Source organism: Rana temporaria, chromosome 6 (genome assembly GCF_905171775.1).
Source record: "Rana temporaria chromosome 6, aRanTem1.1, whole genome shotgun sequence".
NCBI lineage: Eukaryota > Metazoa > Chordata > Amphibia > Anura > Ranidae > Rana > Rana temporaria.
This window is the reverse complement of record NC_053494.1, coordinates 181,032,565-181,058,727: the sequence shown is the minus strand read 5'-3', so window position 1 is coordinate 181,058,727 and position 26,163 is coordinate 181,032,565. Positions and strand designations below refer to the sequence as shown.

At 42.4% G+C, this 26,163-nt stretch overlaps 1 protein-coding gene across 1 annotated transcript in view; it reads right to left on the bottom strand.

Annotated features, from left to right (window-relative positions):
* Positions 1-26,163, bottom strand: part of BAZ2B (bromodomain adjacent to zinc finger domain 2B) — a 426,898-nt gene that overhangs the window by 24,981 nt on the left and 375,754 nt on the right. The window contains 10 exon segments of the mRNA XM_040357901.1: positions 280-435; positions 3,703-3,979; positions 7,225-7,874; positions 9,124-9,268; positions 9,391-9,453; positions 9,787-10,021; positions 12,759-12,833; positions 19,518-19,732; positions 21,864-22,118; positions 24,174-24,314. Coding sequence (XP_040213835.1) covers positions 280-435; positions 3,703-3,979; positions 7,225-7,874; positions 9,124-9,268; positions 9,391-9,453; positions 9,787-10,021; positions 12,759-12,833; positions 19,518-19,732; positions 21,864-22,118; positions 24,174-24,314 — 2,212 coding nt within the window.

The window sequence follows — 26,163 nt, the reverse complement described above, 5'->3', positions numbered from 1 at the left end:
TACAACACGCCCCCCTTACACACATTTGAATTAGGCGCCCTTACGCCCGCCCGCTTTAGGCTACGCCGCCGTATATTAGCAGACAAGTACATTGTGAATCATGTACTTGCCTAGCTAACTTACGGCGGCGTAGCCTAAACACGATAAGCTACGCCGCCGCAAGTTTAATCCTTTCTCTCTGAATCTACCTTTTTATTTTTAGGATGTCTGTAAAATTCCGCACATGCAGATTATGAGAATGTTTTTAGCCAGCAGTTCATTTGTCAGCAGGACACTTACGGTCTCTGTTTTTCAGGCAGGCTTGGGTGATGTAGTCTAAGTGCTTCTGAATTTGCTTCTGTAAAGACTTTTCCCTTATTCCTCGGAGATTAAGCACCTTCAATAAAGATTTGAGATCTTCCAGATCTGTGATTCTCCACCAGCCAAACTGCATTTCTGTCAGTAAAAGCATGACCACATGTAAAATATTCATGAGATTATTTCATTTTTGATGTGCTTTATTTCTCGCAAAGCATTTTGATATTACTGATAAACCTGACATCCAAACAGATATAAAACAAACACAGTTTAGTTCAATTACTTATCTATTAAAATATGTTTTTACTTAGAACTAGCATAAGCATGCAGATTGGGATAGGTCAGCACTCCCAGCTATTCAGGGCTGTGTTGCACCACACAGTGCTGCCAGTCTAATGCCGCGTACACACGATCGGTCAAACCGATGAGAACGGTCTGATGGACCGTTTTCATCGGACCAAACCGATCATGTGTGGGCCCCATCAGTTATTTATCCATAGGTTAAAAAAAAAGCAATCTTGTTTTAAATTTAACCGATGGATACCTAACCGATAGAAAAAAAACAATCGTTTGTAGGCACGTCCATCAGTTAAAAATCCACGCATGCTCAGAATCAAGTCGATGCATGCTTGGAAGCATTGAACTTCGTTTTTTTCAGCACGTCGTTGTGTTTTACGTCACCGCGTTCTGACACGATCGTTTTTTTAACCGATGGTGTGTAGGCACGACTGACCATCAGTCAGCTTCATCGGTTAACCGATGAAAACGTCCATCAGACCGTACTCATCGGTTTGACCGATCGTGTGTACGCGGCATAACAAACACAAAATGCTTACAGGGGGGCAGAACACGTGGATGGACTCCTCACTGTGCTTCCGCTGCTTCACTGTCCAGACTGTAGGCTTGGGATATAACCTGATCAGGTTGTATTGCCAATTGCAGCGTAGGCTGACAAATTCAGCCCCTAAAATTATCATTGGCTATTTACTGCTGAAAATAACGGCTTTTATGGCAAAAAAGCCATGCACTGAGCAATGAAGTATTTACAACCACCTCACTAATGAGAGCCATTTGCATCACAGAAGAACATACAGTACATGCAGAGCAAAGAAATAATTAAAGCTAGACTGAACCCACCAATTGACCTATTTCCAAAAACAGTTTGTTTCAAGGCATGCCTTAAATGCTAAGTCGTGTTTTATAGGGGTTCCTTAAAGCGGGGGTTCACCCCAAAAAAAAATGTTTAACATTACATTCAGCCGAGTTGTCAGAATGACATTAGGCTGTTTTTTTTATTTCATTGCCGTACATACCGTATTTTCACCGCCGCTTCCGGGTATGTAATCTGCGGGACTGGGCGTTCCTAATTGATGACATCCTTCTGACCGGCGCATACAGCGCGTCACGAGTTGCCGAAAGAAGCCGAACGTTGGTGCGCAAGAGCCGTATAGAGCCGACTCGCAGTCCGGCTTCTTTTGGCAACTCGTGGCGTGCTGTATGCGCCGGTCGGAAGGATGTCAATCAATTAGGAACGCCCAGTCCCGCAGATTACATACCCGGAAGCGGCGGTTAAAATACGGTATGTACAGCACTGAAATAAAAAAAAAACAGGCTAATGCCATTCTGACAACTAGGCTGCATGTAATGTTAAAACATTTTTTGGGGTGAACCCCCGCTTTAAGGCAAAACTTTAGACAAAAATAACAACCCAAAATTAATAGACCTTAAAAATAAAAGCTTTTGCTGCAGCAGGCACTTTCAATCCAGAGATTTCCCCCAGGGCACATTTTCTGCCTCTTCATCCCCCCTGATGGCCAGCATCATTCAACCAACTTCCTCTTAGCCCAGGTTGTCCTGGACCCACTCCAGACTGTGATTGGACAGTGAAAGGGAAAGCAGCATAGAGAACTTCATCTCACTGTCACCCTGCTTTATCTTCCTATCAGAATACTTTCTGTCAGCACGTGAACTGATTGGCTCATTGTACTGCCTCTGCTGTACAGGAAATACAAGAATCTGATACCAGGTCAAATTCAGGTACTTACACCACTTACTGTTAATAAAATACATTTATTAGGTTCTTCCTGGTAGCAGCCTGCCAAACCATCCCTCTTTTTTGGAAAACCATGACTATACTTCTCCTGTTCCAAATGTTCAGTACAGTCAATGACACTGGAGTTCATTTACTAAAACCGGAGTGGACAAAATCTGTGATTGGCCAGAGCTGCGATGACGTCCCTCCCACATAACGGCACACAGACTAAAGCAATGGCACATACGTGCCATGTGCCGATGACATTGGCACATGCAGGGGACATCTCTTAAACAGTGCAGGTTTAGGAGATATCCTGGTTAGCTACAGGTAAGCCTTATTAAAGGCATAGCTATAGGCTTAACGAGGTTGCAAACCCTTTACAACAACTTTATGCTACAGGCTGTAGCATAAAGTTGTTGTAAAGGGTTTGCAACCACTTTAACAAAAAAAATGGAAGCTGGTTGGTTTATGTAGAGTTGCACCAGATTTTGCACTGAAGGAATTAATAGACACAGTAGACTAAAGACACAGGCACACTAGATAACTTTATACTCAATGGACTGCTTGGATGTTTTTCTCTAAATCTCACTCTCTGAAGTAGAAACAGTAACAAATACATTTTTTCAATATGGCGCACTCCTACTTCTCATCTAGTAAATACTTTTCCTCCTTCCCCAGAGTGGAAGTTATGCCCTGTACACACGCTCTAAATTTCCGATGAGATAAAATCCGATGGAATTTTTCATCGGAATTCCGTTCAAGCTGTCTTGCCTACACACTGTCAGACCAAATTCCGACCGTCCAAAACGCGGTGACGTAAAACACTACGACGAGCCGAGAAAAATTAAGTTCAATGCTTCCGAGCATGCGTCGACTTGATTCTGAGCATGATTATAATGTATGAGCTGGAGATTGGCTTTAAATTTATTAGTGTGTTTAAATCTGCTAATACATTTAACATTACCCTCCCCCCAGACTGACAGTGCTGCTGCCTGCTGTGCCTCCAGTGTTCATTCATCCAACAGTGTGTCTCATTAATACTGGAGATGTGTTACCGGTCAGATCACCAGGTAAAAACAGATGGAAAAAAAGCCAAAGAAAAGAAAACTGATGCAGCTACCTCATCTAATGAATAGTAAGCTGCAATATAAAAAAAATTTTGGTCTCGTATTTATTACTGCAATAAATCGACAGATCTGTGGTTGTTGCTACCTGCACAGTTTCTAACTGTGTATGAATGTGCAAATGTATGAATTTATTGCTGTTTTAAATGCAAAAGGTGGACACGTCAATAATTGATTTTATTTTGCTTTTTTTTATGTTTATGGATATGTTAGATTGAGCTCTGAGCACAATAAATTCGATCTTACCGTCCGGTATTGGTCTAGGGCTGGGGAAATCCATTTGTTTTGGTAATTCCACAGCCGGTAATGGGGTACAGTTGGATTTGTCACTCTGTTGCACAGGAGATTCACTTTTGCTCATTTGAGCATTTGGAGTGAGGAAAGTTGGGCCGTTTCCTTCAGGTAATCCTGATAGTCCAAGCCCGAGCCCCGGCATGGGTGGAGAAAACGGAAGATTTGTTGAAACGACAGGTGACGGCCACCCACAAAACTGCATTCCCATCATTGGTAAACCAGGCTTCATCTAGATAGAGGAATGAATATTAATATCAACATATTATTAAACTTGTCCATCATCTACCCCATGTACAGCAACAATTTTATAGACTCTACATTCAGGATTGCACTATTCCTCGTATCACATTAAGTCAAAGCTGTGTGCTTCCCGGTAAATTGGAGTCTTCTAGCGGCAACAGTGTAGAACAATAAAAACATTTGATGCAGTAAAAGCTGTACATTAGGATGTGAAAAAACATGCATAGTTTTTTAATAAATAAAGATAGATATAACATCCATAATCCTATTAAAGAGGGAGTTCACCCTAAAAATAATTTTTAACCTTAGATTGATGCTCATTTTGTCTAGGGGAATCGGCTAGTTTGTTTTAAATCGAAGCTGTACTTACCGTTTTAGAGAGCGATCTTCTCCGCCCCTTCCGGGTATGGGTCTTCGGGACTGGGCGTTCCTATTTTGATTGACAGGCTTCCGACGGTCGCATCCATCGCGTCACGAGTAGCCGAAAGAAGCCGAACGTCGGTGCGGCTCTATACGGCGCAACGACGTTCGGCTACTTTCGGAAAATCGTGACGCGATAGATGCGACCGTCGGAAGCCTGTCGGAAGACTGTCAATCAAAATAGGAACGCCCAGTCCCGCAGCCCATACCCGGAAGCGGCGGAGAAGATCGCTCTCTAAAACGGTAAGTACAGCTTCGATTTTAAAACAACTAGCCGATTCCCCTAGACAAAATGAGCATGAATCTAAGGCCCCGTACACACGATAGAATCCATCCGCAGATAAATCCCAGCAAATGGGTTTCTGCGGATAGATTCTATGGTGTGTACACGCCAGCGGATCTGTTTCCGCGGAGAAATCTCCTCTGGGATGGATTCCAGCAGATCGGATATTTGCTGTGTTGCACAACAAATCCATCTGCTGGAATCCATTCCAACGGATGGATCCGCTCGTCTGTACAGACTCACCGGATCCATCCGTCCAAAGGGATTCCCCGCACGCGTCGTAATGATTTGACGCATGCGTGGAATTCCTTATATGACAGCGTCGCGCCCGTCGCCGCGTCATAATCGCGGCGACGGCGCGACACGTCATCGGCAGAGGATTTCCGCGCGGATTTCAATGCGATGGTGGGTACACTCCATCGCATCGAAATCTGCGGAAATCTTTGAGAGGATTTATCCGTGGAAACGGTCCGCTGGACCGTATCTGCGGATAAATCCTCTCTTGTGTATGGGGCCTAAGGTTAAAAATTCATATTTACGGGTGAACCTCCACTTTAATAACAGTGACTATTTGCCTAAGTCAAAGAAAATAACTGACAAAGAACTTAGCAAGCCTCTTTCTCTGATAATTCTTTATTTTACCCACAGACGTGAAATGAAAATACATTTTGTAGCAGTACATTTTGTGGTTGACAGAGGGAGCCACTACATGAATCAATCTCTCATTTCTGTTGAGTTAATTTTTTTATATCATCGAGAATACTGATTCTTGGAATTGTCTTATTAGGTCTTTATTCCCTCTAGACCAGAGGTGTCCAAACTTTTTTCAAAGAGGGCCAGATTTCATGAAGTGAACATGCGTGAGGGCCAATCATTTTGCCTGACTCTTTTTTGAACCATTAAAATTAAATGCAAATAAAATATTTTATGCAACGTTTATTATCTCTCTCAAAAGGAAAGAAACCGTGTTTTGGTTTGATGTGGCCCCCCAAGTATATCCATCTGTGGCCCCAAAAGCTCGAGCGTGTTATTTTTTTGCTGTTAATATATCTACCTTCTTTAGCCTGACAAATCCCTGAGCGCCGTGCTCATTAGGACGAGCCGTGGCGTGTTCGCAAGTCTATGTGCCCGAGCCCGCAAGGAAGCTGACAGCGTGCAGTGCCACCGCCAATCGCAGGCACTGTGACATTTCCCCGATCTCTGCAGAGATCAGGAATAGTCACAGTGCCAGGGCTCTTCCCGCTGTCAGCTTTATAGCGGCTCTGGCACATCGACTTCTGAACACGCCCCGGCTCATTCTTAGGATGAGCCAGGGCGTGTTCACAAGTCAAGTGCTCGAGCCCGCAAGGAAGCTGACAGCATGCAGCGACATCGTCGATCACAGGCACTGTGACATTTCCCCGATCTCTGCAGAGATCAGGAATAGTCACAGTGCCCGTGAATGGCTCTTTGCGCTCTCAGCTTCATAGCGGCTCTGGCACATCGACTTCTGAACACGCCCAACCACACGCCCCGTCTCATACTAACAATGAGCGCGCCGCTCTGGATTTGTCAGGCTAAAGAAGATATATATATATATATTAACAGCATAAAAAACATAACACGCTCAAGCTTTGGGGGCCACAGATGGATATATATGCAAATTCCAAGTGGGGGCCACATCAAACCGGAACGTGGGCCGCAAATGGCCCGCGGGCCGGACTTTGGACATGTCTGCTCTAGACCTTCCAGAAAAATAGGAAATGTTTTTGTTGTTCAGTATATAGCATGCATACAGTATCACCAGTCTGAGATCAGCAAATAATTTGCTGGTAAAAATGCATTGTAGGTGACTATAAAGTACACTGAAGCTGCATTCACATATGCGACCGTGGGTCACAGCATGGGGTCCCTGTTTACTGATTCAGGTGCGAATCAAGTCTGAATTTTTGCCTGAATTTGCACCTGAACTGGAACCAAAGAGACACAGGACCCTTTTTTAAATGTGGATCGTGGACGCCCCAGAGCTGTGTGAACCGACTCCATTAAGAGCCGCCAATGCAATATTCCTAAGGCACACGTTCCTGCAAGGATGGCTGTATTTTCAATTGGGTGCTGAAGTGACCATTGGCTGGAACCGTAAATAGTGATAGAGAGAAAAGCAGCACACCATGATCTCTAAAAATGGGCCCAAAACTTAAAAAAATGATCACATAGTTACAAAAAAGACGAAGTTTCGGAGCCACGCAGAACCATTTCATGCCTGATGAAGGGGTCCTGCGTGGCTCCGAAATGTCGCCTTTTTTTTTAAACTATGTGATCATTAATTAAAGTTTTGGGCCCATTTTTGGAGAACCTGGTGTGCTGGTGACATTTTCTCTCTCTCCCTGAGAGCCGGTCACACTCTCCTGTCATGCGAATTGGATGTGGAGAAACCCTGCATCCAATCTGCATATTTGTGAACCTGGCCTGTGGTTTTGTGGTCTTGAACTATAAAACAATATATAATACAGTTATAACTTTTACAAAAGTCTTCCTTCTTGGTTACTCACCTGAAGTGGGGAACTTGAGAAGGAACTGTGTCCCATTGAGCTTTGTGTACAGGAGGAGTTCATGATGGGGGATGGCACAGGAGAAGGAGACTGAGAATGATGACATAACTGACTTGTTGAAGCTACTGAGGCGGAGGATTCTATGTGAGTTATTGACGTGTCATCACAGGGTGTCCGGGGGAGGAGGCTGAACCACTGCCTGCTCCTGTCTGTTAGAGTTTTTAGCAGTTGTTCATTGGGAATTACTGGAGAATTATAGAATTTGCCAGACCCGCTGATCACAGGACTAAACGGGTTCAAGTCTGTCTTTTCAGGATTGCATTGGGATGTGCTGGCCTGCAAAGAGATGGGAGTGCTCCGGGTTTTATTTTGAAAGGGGATAGAACAGCCATTTGGTGAAATACTTGGCTTTGGGGGCACAAAGTCCATTTCCGGGGGCATTTTCGCTACTTCTAACAGTTTGCTCAGTTTGGAGAAGGATCCAGGTTTCTGGAGGAACAAGTTGGTGCTGTCTTTATCCTTCAGACATTTCTGCTCCCCAGGACTCAGGCAGTTTGGCTTCTCATCAAGGCCATCAAGCTTCTCTTCTTTTATCTCAACATTTTCAGCCTGTCGATGCCTTTCTCTTTCTTTCGCCATTTCCTCTGGTCCTACATAACAAAAAATACAGCAATTTACACATAATAAATATTTTCTTGAGTATTTAAAGATGAACTCCAGGCATGGTATATTTGTAGATAGTTACATTGGTCCAGCTTGGAACAATGCAACTATGTATATTCAATACCTGGCCAATGCCCCATGAAACTGGAAATCATTGAAGTAGACGCCGATACTACAGTGGTTTCCACTTGTTTCTTGGTCCTATGCTAATCGGAAAGCCTAATGCATTATGAATACATAAGGTTGGCCACATAGCACAGGCATCATTCAGAGAATGTTTTGTATTTAATGAATGAATGCAATGCAGTGCCAATTTAAAACCGTTAAAAACCCATTGCAGATGCCACAAAATGCCTACCATTGCTTTGGTACCAAAACCCCTGCTTTATGTATCTCTAAAAGTAATTTTACTTTTGTACTGATTTTACCAGCTTCAGTGCTAAGCCCAGCAAGCAGCCATTTTCCATCCAATGATGATGATTCAGTGGCCAATAGGTGAGCTCTTGCACAGTGGAGTGGCAGTTGGTGGAGCTGAAGACACGGAAGTCAACTCCTAGTAAAAAACAAGTGCACTAAAGGAACTGAGGGTTGGGGAGCAGCAGGAGCACTAGCCACAATGTGTGGGTATGCATAGTACTTGCCCATTATGGCAAACATACCTTTGAGTTTGAAGTTTATCAGAAACTGCTACATGCTCTTCCTCCCAGCTGCCAGTTTCATCTTCACTGACGCTTCTTCTTCTTCTTGGTGTCTTTGGCTATTGGGTGGCCACTAATGATGTAACTCATATGTATATGATAGATTTGCATGATTATGGCACTAGGCTTCCCTCATTTGACAGATACCAAGAGTGTACACTGCACTGCATTTGCACAGTAAAATATATACTTGATAAGAGTATGGTGGAAAACATAAATACATGCCCTTCTACCAAAAAAAAACTCCTACTAGCAATTTTTCTTATCCAAGTTCTATTCTGCTTTAAGAAACAAGGGATTTCTAGCTTATAAAGGTAATAGAAGTTTTGTTTTGTGATTTCTGCTCTAAATGTAAGCTGTCAAGCTGCATCCAGGAATTTGGGCTCAACTTACAAAATGGCTGCCTGCATTATGTGTGGCGACAGGTACATAATAATTCTCCTCAAGGTTGCTATTGCTTATATCTACAAATAGTATTATTACAGTTTATATGTTTTTGACAAAGAACTAAAAACAAGACTTGTTTTACATGACTCACCTTCACCGCTCTCCATTCCTTCCACAAATATGCCGCCACACTGTGGAAGAATCCAGTACCGTCGCCGATACCGATCCTGCCCGAACATCATTGACCGCAAGGAATGGGAGGATTCGAACAACTTCTTCCTGTATTGGTTTTGTTGCTGTGGAAAGAATATCCTTAATAGTATAGACATCTACAGCAACAGTACATTCGAAGGCTTTTTGTCAAAATGTTAATACACATAATATTGTACATAAAATAACAAGAAAATGCACAAATTACCTTCACTAGCTTTTCGATCTGCTTCTCCAATTCCTCCACTGTAGCAGTCTGGTCTCCATCATCCTATGGGCAAGATAAGCAAAATGTACATTCTATGGGCTTCTAACTTCAGAAAACATGAAAAAAAGGTGATTTGGAGAATATCCATGTCCCCTTTCAGTTAGAACCCTATGGGCACCAAGTCTGCAAACAGCCAGGAATGCATTCTAATTCATGCTGAAAGCATGCTGGGACATTTAGAGACAATCCATGATGAAGGTCCAGTAAAGACTCTCTGTAGAACTGTGCCAAAGGCTGTTTAATGAGCTTTGCCTCACTAGGCACTTCTTGCTTTAGTTCAGAAGAAAGTCAGAGGAGGCCCTGTCTCATGCATTGATTTCATGCACATCCATATACCTCATCATCACAAGTTTCAGATTTTTTCCCCTTCTTATCCTCATCATCATCTTCATCTTCTTCTACTGGGTCATCACTATCATCATCATCATCATCATCATAGTCACTATCTGTACCCTTCCGCCTGCGCTTTCTGCCTGGTGTGGGGGTTCCTAATGAGTGCTGTTCTTCTCCACCTTCAGCTCCTGCGATGGAGTCACGTTTCCCAGTCTTTTTAGCATGTATATTTCTCAGCCTACAAGACAAGTGTAAGACATGCATTGGCCTGAATAATAAAACACCTTCAACTAGCATGACAACTAGGTGCAAAAAAGTTAGCCATTTGTCTTGCAGACCTGCTTTAAAGAGATATTATTACCTACCCATTGCAAGCACGGTGATAGTGTGGTAGATTTACTAAAAGGCAAATAGGCTGTTCAACTTGCAAGAGAAATTTCACTTTGCAAGGGAACTATCCTTTAGCTTATTGAATGAGGTGAAGCTCTGCTGATTGACTTCTATCATCCAATCATGTGCATGCACAAATATATTTTTTTTCTTCCATGTGATTGGGTATTTTTTGCAAAATACATTTTCACCACATTCACTGAGCTAGGGGAAAATTAACAGCTTATTTGTTGTTAGTAAATCAACCCCAACCGCTCCTGATAGCTCACCTTCTCCAGTAAGGATGGTTACCCATCCACACTCTTTTGCCACCTGCCTGCTGCAAGAATACATGTTGGTGATGGATGGTGCAGGAGTTTACCTGGGTGAATGATGTCACTGCCCCCCAACATGGCAGTGTTCAGGACTTGTGATTGGTCATTTAGGCCCAAGAACTGTAACTGGGAAGAGAGCTCTGTTAGAGCAAGGGGTCAAGGACTCCAAGGGAACAGGAAGGAACATGGATAAGTCAGTGTACCTTGCGTGGAAAGAGATTAGCCAATAAAAGAAAAAAAACAGGCCCAGCCAACCAGGAAGCAAAAGTAAAAGTAAGTTTTGATCACTCCTCATGCACTACATAAGAACCCCTGGTCTGCTAATAATGCAATTACTTAAGAAGGGAAGGGAGTTGACTAAGGCCACAAAGAGGACGAGACTGCAGAGACTGTCAGAACCACTGGTGAAGGAAGCACCTGGGTCTAGAGAACCTGTGTGTAATCAGCCAGCTTGGAGTGCTCTATGTTAGGAATCGGAAACTCTGATATAGGGAAGCCCAGAGAAAAGCACCAGCATGGCCTTTATAAACCTTTGCCCCAATGATGTCCTATGTGTGAAAAGCTGGAGAGGCACTAGTAGGAGAGCAATAAGCTGGATGCCTAGTGAGCCCATGCCCATGGTGAGGAAAATCGCACAGAGTCGGGCACAAAAAGCGGGAGTATGGCCAATAAACTGTGAGGCCTCATACACACGACCGAGGAACTCGGCGTGCCAAACACATCGAGTTCCTCGGCGAGTTCAGCCCTGAAGCCTGCCGAGGAGCTCGGCGGGCCGAGTTCTCCCATAGAACAACGAGAAAATAGAGAACATGTTCTCTATTTTCTCGACGAGTTCCTCGGCGGCTCCATCGGGCTGAAAGTGTACACACGACAGAGTTTCTCGGCAGAATCCGGCTCTGACCGAGTTTCTCGGCAGAATTCAGCGAGAAACTCGGTCATGTGTACGAGGCCTGAGACTCATCTGAAGAGCTGCAGTGTGTCTGGTGGCAGCATGATTGCTAACCTTTTTCTCTGCTGTATGGGCCATCCAACTATAAACCACAGGTGATACTTGCTGGACCCCTATTATAGATCAAGGTTCAGAATGTATTCTTTACCTTTATTGAAGCATACTAGATTATTCTTTAGGTTGGGTTCACATAAATGCGAATTGTTTGCGTAACCACATCCAATTCACGTAACATGTTAAGGGCGGCCATGGTGTGGTTTTGAAAGGGTCTTGGGTGTTTTTGGGTCTGGTTCAGGTGCAAATTCAGGTAAATATTTGCACCTGAACCAGTGAAAGAAATGCACTGGACTCTGGACTGCAAACCGCCAGCAGACACGTGGGAACCCAGCCTTATCAGGGTGTGTTGCTTCCCTGGAAGTATCTTTTACAAATTCTTTCATTCTTTACCTACTTATTTTCTCTTTTCATATGGTTGAACTTAATGATAGTTTGTCTTTTTCCAACCTAACTACACTAGGGGGAGATTTACCAAAACCAGCAAGTGCAAAATCTTGTGCAGTTATGCATGGTAGCCAAACAGCTCCTAACTACAGCTTGTTCCATTAAGCTTTGACAATAAGCCCACGTCAACATTGGGCCGATTTGACATGCAATTTCACATGTCAATCGCATGCTAAATTGGAGCCTATTGCCGGCAATGGCACCACCTGAATTGGTGCAACGCCGACTTTGTGGTGCCGCACCGTTTCTGAAAAGAAGTTCCTGCACTACTTTTGGCGACTTCAGGGATGATTTCAAGAGACATCTGTGCATGAACCCGCACTAAAACCTGGAAGCTGATTGGATTACATGCACACTTGCACCAGATATTGCACTCTACAGTGTTAATAAACCTCCCTCTGTAGCTCTATAAATCAACATGCTTTTATGTGTACTGATCCTTTCGATTACAGCTTGACGTTAAAACAAGTAACAATGGTAAATTAAAAAAGAGTTTAAATAACATATTAATACACATAAGTAATATCCTGGAAAGTAATTGTACTCGTGTTTATTGGGTACTGGCCGATACAGGCTCACATCTGTGCATTGCATTTTAGGTGTGCTACATTTTACACGTGTTACCATTGAACTCAAAGTGCATTTTCATGAAAGTGCATCAAAAGATTTTCTTAACGCACCTAAAATGCACATAAAACACACAGGTGTGAATGAGGCCTAAGTGACCTCTAGAGATATGTAGCAAACATTTGCAAGGGTTATGTCATATCAGAGCAAGAAGGTTATATCACTAATACTAATAAAAGTATATAAAAACTTACTTGCGAAGTTTGCCTTCAACCATCCATTTATCTCTTCTTAGGTTGGACATGTGTTCTAAACTTTTATCTATTTCACTGAAAATGAAAAAAATAAAAAACATACAGTTATTAAGACCCATAATTTTTTAATACACATAACACTGTCAATGTTTTGTTTTTTATTTTAAATGCTTTTAAATGTTTTTTTTGGCAAATTATGCTCTTCACTATTCCACACTTTTTAAATTGAACCTGCACTGAGAATTCATACAGCAAAATAAAATAACCACTGTACAGGAGATACCATAAAAGTATCTTACATTCCCTTATTTTCCCTTTTGCCTTATTTCTTGTACTATCAAAAACGTATCTACTCGACAAGGGCTTTAAAATATAAAAACTTGATAACTCCCCACTATATCCTAAACAGAGAAAAAAAGTTTTGCCTGTAGTTAGGTACAACTCTTTTTGTAGGCATATTATCAATAGTAGTGCTAAGCAATTAGGATGTGAAAAAGTTTGTTGTAACAAAAGCTGCTTTAATAAATATGTTACCCCAACATTTCATATTCCTGATATTTGTTTCTTGTACCATGTACCTGTGTTAAAATGTATCCTGTTCTCTTAAAGAATTGAACAAGATGGAAAATCTGTTACTTTCTGCCCAAAACAGGCATGAGACTTATTCCAAAACCGGGGTCCACTGGAACATATTCACATTCTCAGAAGAAGGGAAGGCCCTCTTCACATCCTGAGTGTACTAAGACAACTAATGTCCCGTCTTCGGGGTCCTTCAACCGGCAACTGCACCAGTCTTACTTCCCCCTCCCTTTTTTTTCTTCTCTCCTTTCCCCTACTGTTCTCTCTCTCACTCCTTCATTTCTCTAGTTCTTAACTTTTCATTTCATTTGATTCAATGTAAAAAATTCTTTATCCCGTACATTCATGGTAGCAACGACTACTTGATCCAAGAGGGGCGACCCCCTCTACACAATTTTAAGTTCTGTAAATTTTGTTAATGCTGGGTGTCCCAGAAAGGTCGCCCATGCACGTCATGATAATTATAACTGATGTTGTATTTCCAGTTAGTTCCAGTTAGTTCACGATCTCTCTGGGGTCACTTCATGCATGTATCTGTCTAATGTGATTTACTACTCTGTGTATGGGGGATACTTTAAATAAAGAATTTGAAAAACAAAAATATGTATCCTGTTCTCTTTACATTGCTTCCTTTGTGTGAGATACCTGGTGATTCTGCCAGTTCCCCTGCTCTCCTATTTTAAACGGACCACACTAGGTAAGAAAAGCACATTTATCTCAGCGTGGTCAGTTTTCTAGCTTTGCTGGGAGAACAGCCTGCCTGCCTGTCCTCCAATAGCCAAGTCTTGTGTTGACTTGTCACCCTGCACAACCATTCACTGGGACAGTGTACTGCTGTTTCTCCACCCTGACCTCTCTAAACTATTTATGCAGATTAGGGATGAGCTTCGTATTTGAGTCGAACTCATGTTCGACTCGAACATCGTATGTTCGATCGTTCGTCGAAATACGAACAAAATGGGTCGTTCGCGACAAATTCGAGTTCCGTTTCACAGACCATAATTCACTGCGGCATCGCTGGCTGATGATTGGCCAAGCATGCACTATGACCTGCATGCTTGGCCAATCACAGCGCGCAAAAAACGGAGAGCCATAATTTGCCAAAGCCTGGCTCAGGGGGTTTAGTACACGCCCCACACTATAAAAGGCTGCCTGCAGGGCGGCCTTGTGTAGTGTGTTGCGGCAGTTAACAGAGAACAGAGAGAGACAGAGAGAGTGTCATTTTTTGCAGGTAGATAGAGCAGACAGGCAGACTAGTCAGTTAATGTTACAGTGTGTAGAGGATATATATACATCCCAGGTGTTGTACATATATTTATACACTGTATAGTTTAGCTAGATCAGTTCTTCCTAATTTACTGGCAGGCAGGTGATTGTGCTATTTAAAGACGTTATCACAGGCATACTATAGACACCCATCTATATTTTTTTTTATTTAAGCATCATTAAAATCACTGCTCCAGGAGCAGTGATTTTAATGATGCTTAAATAAAATAAAAATAAAAAATTCCTTTAAATATTGTACCTGCTGGGTGTCTATAGTATGCCTGTGAAAACGTCTTTGAGAACCCGGGTCTTGCCCGAGGGAACATATATCAATGGAAAAAAAGTTTTAAAAACGGTCGTTTTTTCAGGAGTCCTTGTTTTTAAAACTTTTTTCCATTGATACATGTTCCCTGGGGCAAGACCCGGTTTTTCAAAGACGTTTTCACAGGCATAGACACCCAGCAGGTACAATATTTAAAGGAATTTTTCATTTTATTTTTTATTTTTTATTTAAGCATCATTAAAATCACTGCTCCTGAAAAAAACGACAGTTTTTAAAACCGGCTCATCCCTAATGCAGATGACAGCAGAGATTATGCAATCACTTCTTAAAAAAAGTGAAAATAAAGTGAATTGAATTTATAACGTTGTTTTTTTAAATGTTTATATATTTACCCAAATGTTTTGCCTTTCATTTCCATTTTAAACTGAGGGTTAGGTTAGAGGGTTAGGGTTAGAGGGTTAGGGTTAGAGGGTTAGGGTTAGAGGGTTAGGGTTAGAGGTTAGGGTTAGGGTTCCCATTGAAGAATATAGCTAGGACTCAGGAATTGGAACAGGGACCTCCCCCAGAGGTCAAAGGTCAGAAGGCGGGTTCCCAGAGGTCAAAGGTCACAGGGCGTGGCTGACCCACCCCCACCAAAGTGTACCGCCTACCCCAACTAAGTCAGGGAATGAACAAGTCGGGGTAAGCGTCTTGCGCTTCGCTTCGCTTGGGTTGTTTTACAAAGTAAGGGTTCATAAATACTTTAAAGACAAGGATACAAAAGGTAGGTTTTTATTTACAGCTATCTAACCCAGAGCGGCATTGTCCATCATACCTACTCTCCTAGAAAATAAATAAATAATAGCACTTCTGTAGAAAAGGCCAAATAGGCATTAAAGTGCAGAGGCTGTACAGTAGGCTGTAAAGTATTATAAAAAATAGGATGTGAGCAGACAATAAAAATGTCAACTGAACAGATCAATGAAGCATAATACTAAATTAGGTAAAAAACAGTAAAGAGTCTCAAGCAGCAAAACTATAGAAAATACAATAAAAGAAATAGAACAGCAAATGAAACCAACATTATTGAGAAATCTATGATGCTACCCTACAAAACAAGCAGAGTAAATTAATGTGGGCCTTTTTTTTATATGTGTTCCATCCTGCCTTAACTTCCCAGTAGTGTGAACATATGTGTAGCATTTCAAAAGCTAAGCTCCAGGCAGACATCATGCATCTTTGTCTTTATGAAAACATCATTAAAGGTATTTTTAGATGCAAGCAGTATAAGGCTCCATTCACACTTGTACTACTGCAAAGTTTCTTTGACTTTGGAGTGCAACTTTGATGCAACTTTGGATGGGTACGACTTGGATAGGACTTTAGCTTTGACCAGTGATAATGGACAACTGTATAATATTTAAGTACGACTTTCATACAATTTTTGAGGGTTAACATTGAAGTCTATGGCCCTCAAGTTGCATGAAACTCGGAGCAAAGTAGTGCATGAACTACTTTGAAGTCGCACATACAGTGGAATCTCGGATTACGAGCATAATCCATTCCAGGAGAATGCTCGTAATCCAAAGTACTTGCCTATCAAAGCGAGTTTCCACATTGAAGGTCAATGGAAATGAAAATAATTTGTTCCGCATTGACTTCAGTAGCATGCAATACCGCATGCGGCCAGAGGTGGAGGGGGCATCAGAGAGCCTCAGAAACGAGCGGAAAATGCCCGAGGACACCTCGGCTGACCTCGGCAAACCCCCGGAAAGGCTTGGAAACGGAGTATTTCCGTGTCTTTCCAAGCATTTCCGAACTATACCGAACGGCTGCGATCTGCGCCATTCGGCTCCGGTTGCCCCCACCTCAGGCCAAACACGGTACTGCACACCGCTTTGGCCTGAATCCTGCTCATTTTGCGAGACAACACTCGCAAACCGAGTTAGGATTTTTTCAAATACAATGCTCGTTAACCGCGTTACTCGCAATCCAAGGTTCCACTGTATATAAATGCTTATCATTGGAAAAAATGTGTAATGACTTGTCATGCAACTTTGATGTCCAAAGTCCTCATGACAAGTAGCACAAGTGTGAATGGGAGCCTTAAGCCTCGTACACACGCTGGGTTTTCTCGGCAAGAAACAGCAAGGAAAACTGCTGGCAGAGCTTTCTGGTCGAGTAAACCGTGCGTGTGTACGAGGCTTTGAGGTTTCTCGTCGAGAAAACTGCCCAGAATCTAAACAGGAAAAATAGAGAACCTACTCTCTATTTTCTTGTTGTGATTCTCATCAGTGTTTTCCTGCGAAGAAACCTGAGCATGTGTATACTTACCTGTCTCCATGGAAACATGCGCATGCTCGAAATGACTTTGATGCATGTGCGGTAGCTTCCAAGACATAGGAAGGGTGTAGCAAGATGGCGGCGACGTCATTAAATGTGACGATCGCATGCTCGTCATAGTCGATGACGTCACCGTGTTCGCGCCATTCAAAAGAACAACGGTTCTTTTGAATCGTACGTGTGTACACTCGGCCGGCAAGAGAATGTTGCCAGGAATCTCGTCAGGAAAAACAACGTTTTTTTCCTGACGAGAATCCGGGCGTGTGAACAGGACTTTAGTACCTGAGTTTGGTTAGGTATTAGCATCTTTCAGTCCACTGAGCAGATCTCAGACTGGGGCTCTGCTCAGTGGACTTTCAATGATAATGGTAAACAGGACAAACAGAGAGGGTGAATCTCCTTAATGGGGAAACAGACACATAAACAAAAACTAATAGGTGTTCTAAGCCATCTCCACTCCATCCAAAACAAAAACAAGTTTTCCTTTAGTTATACTTTAATTTATTTCTACTTAACAGTAGAGTATAGACTACAGCTGTTGTCGGCATTTTGGGCTTTTTGATGGTGAAACAAGCCAGAATGTAGCCTTTTAATGCTGCCCAAAGTAAAGTTTTTACAACTTGGAGTTACAGCTTAACAGTGGAAGCCTTCTGAGCTTTGCGCGCTGTAAGCTGTGCTGTCAATCATCACGACGTAGTGGACAGCGTGAGCACAAATGATTTATTTAAAAATGTATTAAAAAAAATCAAAGTGCCGTCCACATTCTCTCACTGATGGATTTTGTCTATGAAGTAACAAGCCCACACGGGAGTATTTAAAGTCCAGCTTCGGCTTCACTGTTTAAGTAAATTACATACCTTGTGAGGTAGAGGTCTGGGAAAAATCACTTTAATCTTGTTCTTCTTCTTCATCCCCTGGCAGCTTTAGACATAATTAATGCAGCCTGTTTCCATGGCAGACACTCTTCTTTTGGGCAGCATAATGCTTTGCATAGTCTAGGTCTTCAGTGGCTTGGCTGTCACTGACATACCCACTGCAGTTCTTGGCACTGCTTGTCATTTATTACAGACCTGGCGGCTGTGTGTGAGTGATATCAGGCCAGTCAATTATAGGCTGCACTGGCACTGCCCATAAGCATTGCCTGTTTGACCCTATAAAGTCCCAAGTGATGGCAAATCACTGTGACATGACATGACCATTAATCTCCTCCCCAGGGCCGTCATCAGGAGGGTACAGGCATTACACCTATACGGGGCTTGATGGTCCCCAGGGGCCCAGCTGGCCCCCCCTCCCTTTTTTTTTTGCATTACACCTGTAAGGGGGCCGATGGTCCCCAGGGCCCCTTACAGGCCCAGCCGGCCCCCCTCCTGTTTTTTGCATTACACCTGTAAGGGGCCCGATGGTCCCCAGGGGCCCGGGTGACCCCCCTCTCGTTTTTTTTGCATTACACCTGTAAGGGGCCCAATGGTCCCCAGGGCCCCTTACAGGCCCGGCAGCCCCCCTCCCGTTTTTTTAAATAAATAAATATTTATACATTTTTTGCATTACACCTATAAGGGGCCCCTTACAGGCCCGGCCGGTCCCCCTCCTGTTTAAAAATATATATATATATATATTTATTTATTTATTGCATTACACCTGTAAGGGGCCCGGCTGGCCCCCCTCTCGTTTTTTTTTTTGCATTACACCTGTAAGGGGCCCAATGGTCCCCAGGACCCATTACAGGCCCGGCAGCCCCCTCCCGTTTTTTTAAATAACATAAATAAATAAATATTTATACATTTTTTGCATTACACCTGTAAGGGGCCCCTTACAGGCCCGGCCGGCCCCCCTCCTGTTTTAAATAAAAAATATATATATATATATTTATTGCATTACACCTGTAAGGGGCCCAATAGTCCCCAGGGCCCCTTACAAGCCGGACTGGCCCCCTCACGTTTTTTTTTCTTTTAATTTATTCATCTTTTGCATTACACCTGTAAGGATCCCTAGCCTCCACCCATCAACCCCCTCCCCCGAGAAGAGATTACACTAGTTTTTTTTTTCGTCAGCACCCCCCCCCGGTTCTCTGCTTCAGGGGGGCCCCACCCAAAGCTGTGTAAGGGGCCCCAAAATATGTGATGGCTGCCCTGCTCCTCCCACCCAGTAGATTTCCTTTCCAGAAGGAAAAGAGAACACAGAAGCTTATGTGACCAAAACATTTTTTTAAGAGATAGGAGCAAATGTTAGCAGTGCATAACCCGAAATACCAGAGTTCCACTTTTTTTTAACAGAAAACCAGAGTTCCACTTTAATAGAACTATAATTACCTGACTACACTTTTACTGCAGGCAAGTTCATTGACCAGAAACGCAAAAACGGAGGCCTTCTCGGATGGGGTGTGTGCTTGGAAAGATTTGGTCTTGAGACTTTCTGTGAGCTCGGTCTGACCACAGTGCGCTTCCATGTAGATCTGAAGAATCTCAGAAACGTTGTCACGATTTATACCAATATTCATTAAGTGTTCTCCGAGAGCTGTTTTAGCCTAAACAGAAAATAATGAGGCATCAGAATGTATCCAGGCAGCACATAAATCCCATCTCATGAACCAGCCTGCAATTAATATCATTTCATCATACTGACAAATTATGCTTGTGATTGCTGTAAATGTAAAGCGTTCTAAGTCTCACGGGAGAAAAGCTCTATAAAAATGTAATCATGACTATTATAAATAAAACACTTAAAATATCCTAAAGCCAATAAAACACTTGACATTGTGTTTAAAAGGCAACATTATAATAATACTATAATCGACTTACTGCTTCCCTTAAAGTGAAAGGATTTATTTTTGTATGTGAATGCTTGAATATTATTAAAAGGATAAGTACAGCTAAACTACGACACATTCTCAGTTATTTTTTATATAGATAGTGGCAGTGGTGTATTTAGGTTTTGTGCTGCCCTAGACCTGACTAAACTCGTGCACCCCCTAATTTAAATATGACTCACTCCTTCCTGTTAAGGTCACACCCCTTGCTGTTTAAGATTTCGAGTGGGGGCACTAGTTCTGAGGGCCTGGGTGGGGGGGGGCAATGGAGTCCTTTGCATAGATTTCGTCTCACTTCCTGTTTGGCTATGGGGCAGGAAGTGAAGGGAAATCTCTGCAATGGGACAGGGATGGTAAAAATAAACTGACAGGGGCTATAACCCTCCCTTGTTCTATCTAAAATTAAGTTGTTGCTTATAGTTCTACTTTAAGCACAAGTTTCTGATAATTTTATGGAGAGGACTAAGAGGATATAACAATGCCAATGGTGCAGCAGAAGAAAACATATAGCACAGTGAGGAAGGTTTGTGGTCCAGAATGATAGGACAGTCAAACTTAGAAGCACACTAGCAGTGTAGCGCAAGCCGGCGGGGACTCTTTCCGTGCTGCCCCCCTGCAAAGTGCTGCAGGGGGGCAGCCTAGGCCAGGATTTAGCGTTGGATGGTGGTATAATAAATCATCCAAGGGTTTCTTACAGATAGAGATGCCTTTTGTGTGTTTTCTGTATTAATAAAGTAATAAATATATATATTTTTTATATATTCCTTTGATGTATTAATTGTTTCTAGCACCGTTACAATCCCACTCTACTTTCCTTTGCTACTTAAGCCTCGTACAACACGACCGTTTCTCGGCAAAAACCAGCAAGAAACTTGCTGGGAGACATTTTTTGGCCGAGGAAACCGGTTGTGTGTACATTTTCGTTGAGGAAACTGTCGAGAAACTCGACGAGCCAAAAAGAGAGCATGTTCTCTATTTCCTTGACGGGAATGGAGAAACATGGCTTGTCGAGTTTCTCGACGGCTTCACAAGGAACTCGACGAGCAAAACGATGTGTTTCGCCCGTCGAGTTTCTTGGTCGTGTGTACGAGGCCTAAGGGTTTCTTACAGTTTTGGAGAGTCAGATAACAGGAACAGGATCTCTTCCCCAGAGTTCCCAGCTCCACCCACCAGCCAACACCATTATAAAGGAGTCAACTCTTTAATTAGTAAAAGTGAGACTCCACAACAATGGATGCAGAGTTAGAAACCCTCAGGTCCTCCCAATACTAAACAAAGTTAGTAATTTAGCAAACCAAAAGCCACTCATAACCAAAACACTAGTTTTGGACAAAAGTGACAGTAGCTCCTATTAGCCTAACCCCCAACAATGTATAGTCACTGTTCCAGCCTCCCTGCTCTGTCAGAGCCCATGCTTCTTTGCTCTAACAGAATGGGACTTCTGGGTATAAGAAAGCATGTAACCTCTCCTATTAGACAGTACTTTGGCCCGAAAATTGGCACATATGGCATAGTAGCAACATCATGATGAATGTCAGACTAACTGCTTTATAAATATGTAGAGTATCCTGCATGTATTCCCCAGTGTATAGGGCCTGTGTTGATGGGCTTTGGGTTTGTGTTAATGGTAGAAGTTTGCGATGCTTCTGAGAATATTCAGAATTCATTGACAGGTGTATTTGAGCTGCTGATGACCTCCTTCTGACCTGCTTCAAGCAGGTTTTGCTTTCCCATAGATTTGTGTGGGAATGCAAAACCCATCTGACGCAAACAAAAGCCTGTGGACCTGCTTGTGATCGTAGAAGAACACAAGGTTATGTTCCCACATCAGTAAACCGGAGTTTCTTACCTTGTACCCTGGCGGGACTCCAGGATCACACACAGCTACAGACAGCAGTCTCACCAACAAGTCTTGCACTTCCCCCATGCTTTCTCCCATGTTTAATAAACCTTCTTGAAAGACACCGAGTGATGGGATATCAGAATGAAGGTCAAAGTCTAAAACCTTCCCAAAGTTTCGTAGGAATTGCATCACCATGAGGCAGTTGGAGAAAGTGGCACCGGAAAGAATCAGTCCTGGGATACGATGTAATTCTGGCAAAGGCTAAAAGACAAGAAGATATTAGAAGGTAGGACCAATGGAAATATTTAAACTTGCAAAAATAAGTAACCAACACCGTCACTCTAAAAACAAGGTCTGCACTTATACCGATACCGGCATCAGTATCGGTGCTGATCCTAAGCATTTGCTTGTGCAAATAATCCTGTAATTTTGCTGTGTGATTTAAACCCGTACAAAATAAATGGGTTCAAATTGCACTTTCATTGAATCACATCTAAATTGAAACGGAATGCGGTGTGATTTCTGTTCGAATCACATGCGGCTTCCCCCACAGCTCCTGTGGGAACCCAGGCTTGTCATAGTGACTTCAGCACCGCATTCCTGTTCAAATCACATGTGATTCTTTACAGTGCGATTTGGGCCTGTTAATTTTGTATAGGTATAAATCGCACCGCAAAGGTATCGGTAATTGGTATTGATGAGTACTTGAGCACAAATATCAGTATTCGTAATCGACGATAAAAAAAAACGGTATTGGTGCAACCCTAGGTCTTACCATTTCTAAGGTATTTTATTTTAAAGTACAATTAAAGGCTACTTTATGACAGTCTAAATAAGTACCAAATCCAGCTACTATGTGATGCACAAGCCTTTCTAAAATAAACCATTAATTTATGTCTCATTCAATCCAGAAAACAGTGGGCAGGACTGATTGAAGTTACAGGCCTGTGAATCAGCACTGACAATACCGATAGCCAAGCCCCCTACAATATTTTGTTCATCTCTCTCTAGTTCAAGCAGGCAGAGCCTACATAAGAGTGGCAACTCTGCTCTGAATTCAGGAGCAGTGTAGCATTGTTGGCGCCCCATCACAGGAAGCTACATTGGGTGGACTTTACTAACAGGCTCAAGCAGTATTTGAGGGATTAAGAGAAAACTGTAGGTGCAGATGTGCTTGTACAGTAGATACGTGCTTCAGAACATATATTTGTAATGGGAAGCCATGGTTCCACTTTAAATCGGAGTTCTGCTTTTAAGTCTGCTCTCTTTGCTGACTTTGCCAGGAATCAGTGGCTGCCTGCAGGCCTCCACTCATCTCTATGATAAGGTTTCTGAAGGATTTACGGCAGATCAGTGAAGGTCCATCAATCTACAGAAAAATTTGATGCACAGATTAATGCCCTGTACACACGATTGGAAATTCCGCCAGCAAAAGTCTGATGTGAGCTTTTGAATGGAAATTCCGACCATGTGTATTCTCCATCTGACTTTTGCTGGCGGACTTCCACCAGAAAAAGATTGAAAGCTGGTTCTCAAATTTCCAGACGGAAAAATTCCTATCGGAAAATCCGGTCGTCTGTAGCAATTCTGACGCGCAAAATTCCGACACATGCTCGGAAACAATTCGACGCATGCTCGGAAGCATTGAACTTAATTTTCTCGACTTGTCGTAGTGTTGTATGTCACCGCGTTCTTGACGGATGAAAGTTTCGAGGACTTTTGTATGACCGTGTGTATGCAGCCAAGCTTGAGCGAAATTCCGTCGGAAAAACCATTCAAGGTTTTTCAAACAGAATTTCCGCTCGTGTGTACGGTGCATTAGAGCTGTCAATGACAGTACAAAGGACAAGCCTATGTAAGAGCAAAGTACAAATCTAAAGGGCTCTGTGTCAACACCAGGGCCGGCCCTACCATGGGACCCGATGGTACCATTGTACCAGGCAGCACTTTCAGGGGGGCAGCAAATTTCCTGCCCGCACGCCATCCCATTCCGCCAGCTCCACTCTCTACTCCACTGTAGGGCTAATTGCCACCCAACTGCTCCTCCCGTTCCGCTCTCCGCTCCACTGTGGGGTTAATTGCATGAATAGAGCATAACAGGTCCTTTTTATACTCCTATATACATGTATAGAGCCATGATAGGCCCACTTTAGTTATCATGATATAAAATAATGGATGTGGGGGCAATTTGGTGGGCGTAATTTTTTTTGGGGGGGGGGGCAGCAATTCATTCTTGGTACCAGGCAGCACAATGTCTTGGGCCGGCACTGGTCAACACTATACAAATTTGTCTAATCTGTAGTTTTCAAGAGATACCTTTTGGTCAGCCAGACACATGTCTTCAGTTGGCTTCTTCATCTCTTTGGCCAGCTCCAGTTCTAGCCGCCTTTGCTCCAGTTTACGTTCTTTGTTCAACCTTTTCTCATCTATCTTTTCTTGTTTCAAACGTTCTCTTTCCTTGAGGAACAATAATACAACAATGTATCAGCATCTCTGTAGTGTACAGGAAAATCAAAAGAAGTCTGATTGTTTGCTCTGGGCAAGAACAGTTATCATCAGACGCTTTTGATCATGATGCGCTGTGACTATAAGAGGATTGTCTGCGGACAGAGATGCTTAAATCAGTCCTGTTACTTGCAAGAAAAAAATGGCATGGGGTAGACTGGCTATCAATCAGTCAAGAGACGATCAATTATATTCATAATACATATAAAATTCAATCATAAACCTACAAATTGGCATTTTTATAGAAACCAAAATGTCACCCCAGAAATATAACAAAATGGCACTTGACAGAAATAAAATTTAAACAGAAACTAAAATATTTTTTGCTGTTTTTTTTAAATACAAAAGGAATGTTTACAGTTTAATGCAAACAACCATATTTTTTGATACTTTGTTTCTATGTTAATCTATACATATCATATTTTATTTGTTCATAACACATTCAGGTTATTTCTTGTTTAGTAGCATGGCATAGTGACTGTGCTTACAATTCCTCTCCTTATGATTGCCAATAAACAAGGTAATAATAAGAAATAATGCTTTCGATTGTATGCTTTTTTTTCGCTCCCTCCCTTGGGACTACGTAGTCCCAGAGGAGGGGGATTGAGCACGCTGACTAACCCCCGGCCAGAACGGCTCGGATAATGGGGGCAAGCTTACTGAGGAGGAACAGGAAGTGAGAAATATAGACAAAGAAAAAAAACATTTAGAAGGGAAATCAAAGGAAAAGGTAAGTGAACCAACAGTGCACTAGCTTAAAGGAACCTATTTAGAAAATAAAAAACGAACCTTTAAAGTAAATTATCTTTGCACCAAGTTACATTTTTTGGACCACTTATGTAATACATGGTGATCAGATCTCCTCTTAATCACCTGTTCTCAAGAGAGAATAAATTCAGTTCCTCTAATCTTTCCTCATAGCTGAGCTCCTCCATGCCTCTTATCAGGTTGGTTCATTTCTGCACTTTCTCCAGTTCCCCAATATCCTTTTTATGAAATGATGCCCAAAACTGAACTGCATATTCCAGATGAGGCTTTACTTATGATTTGTACTGGGGCAAAATTATGTCTCTCTCTCTCTCTCTCTTTCTGGAGTCTATACTTCTTTACCTCTTTTATTGCAAGAAAATACCATATATTAGATATATTAGTTAAAGAGATATGTAGAAATGTGATATTATGTAAAAAGGTTTAAAAATTGCTCAAAATGGAATGGGCTGACACGTTGAATACTCTGATGTGGTTGGAAGAACTTACAGCCCAATTACATGATAGATACTCACAGTTCTCTGAAGTGTGGCTTCCCTGGATGATGTTTTGTAGCAGCTCTTATTTCACGGTCACTAATATCTTAAAAGATCTACTTTCATGCTCAACTTTTACCTTCTGTAGCATAGAAAAAATCTTAGCATCCTTGGCCCTCACCCAACAAGCACCGACTGGGTGATCTTCTCCTCTACGCCCTTAACACTCCCTTCACCTTCTTTTTGCCCCACCGTCCTGACTTCCTTTTCCAAATGTCCTTACACCCTTGATTCATTCCCCTTCTTCAAGTTGATCCTGACATCTATCCTGTAGATTAGGCTTTAGCTTGGTAAGCCACATTTTTACTTCCTTTTGAATCACCCCACTGACCCTTACATGGACATCTCTTTACTCATGTCCTTATGATACAGATATGACCAGGCTGGGCATTTATTTCTACATTTTGTGTGCATATTCAGAATTTAAGTTGTGTTCGTTCTTCTATATATATATGTCCTTGGACTTCAACTTGTGTCCAATGTATTTTCTTTAACTC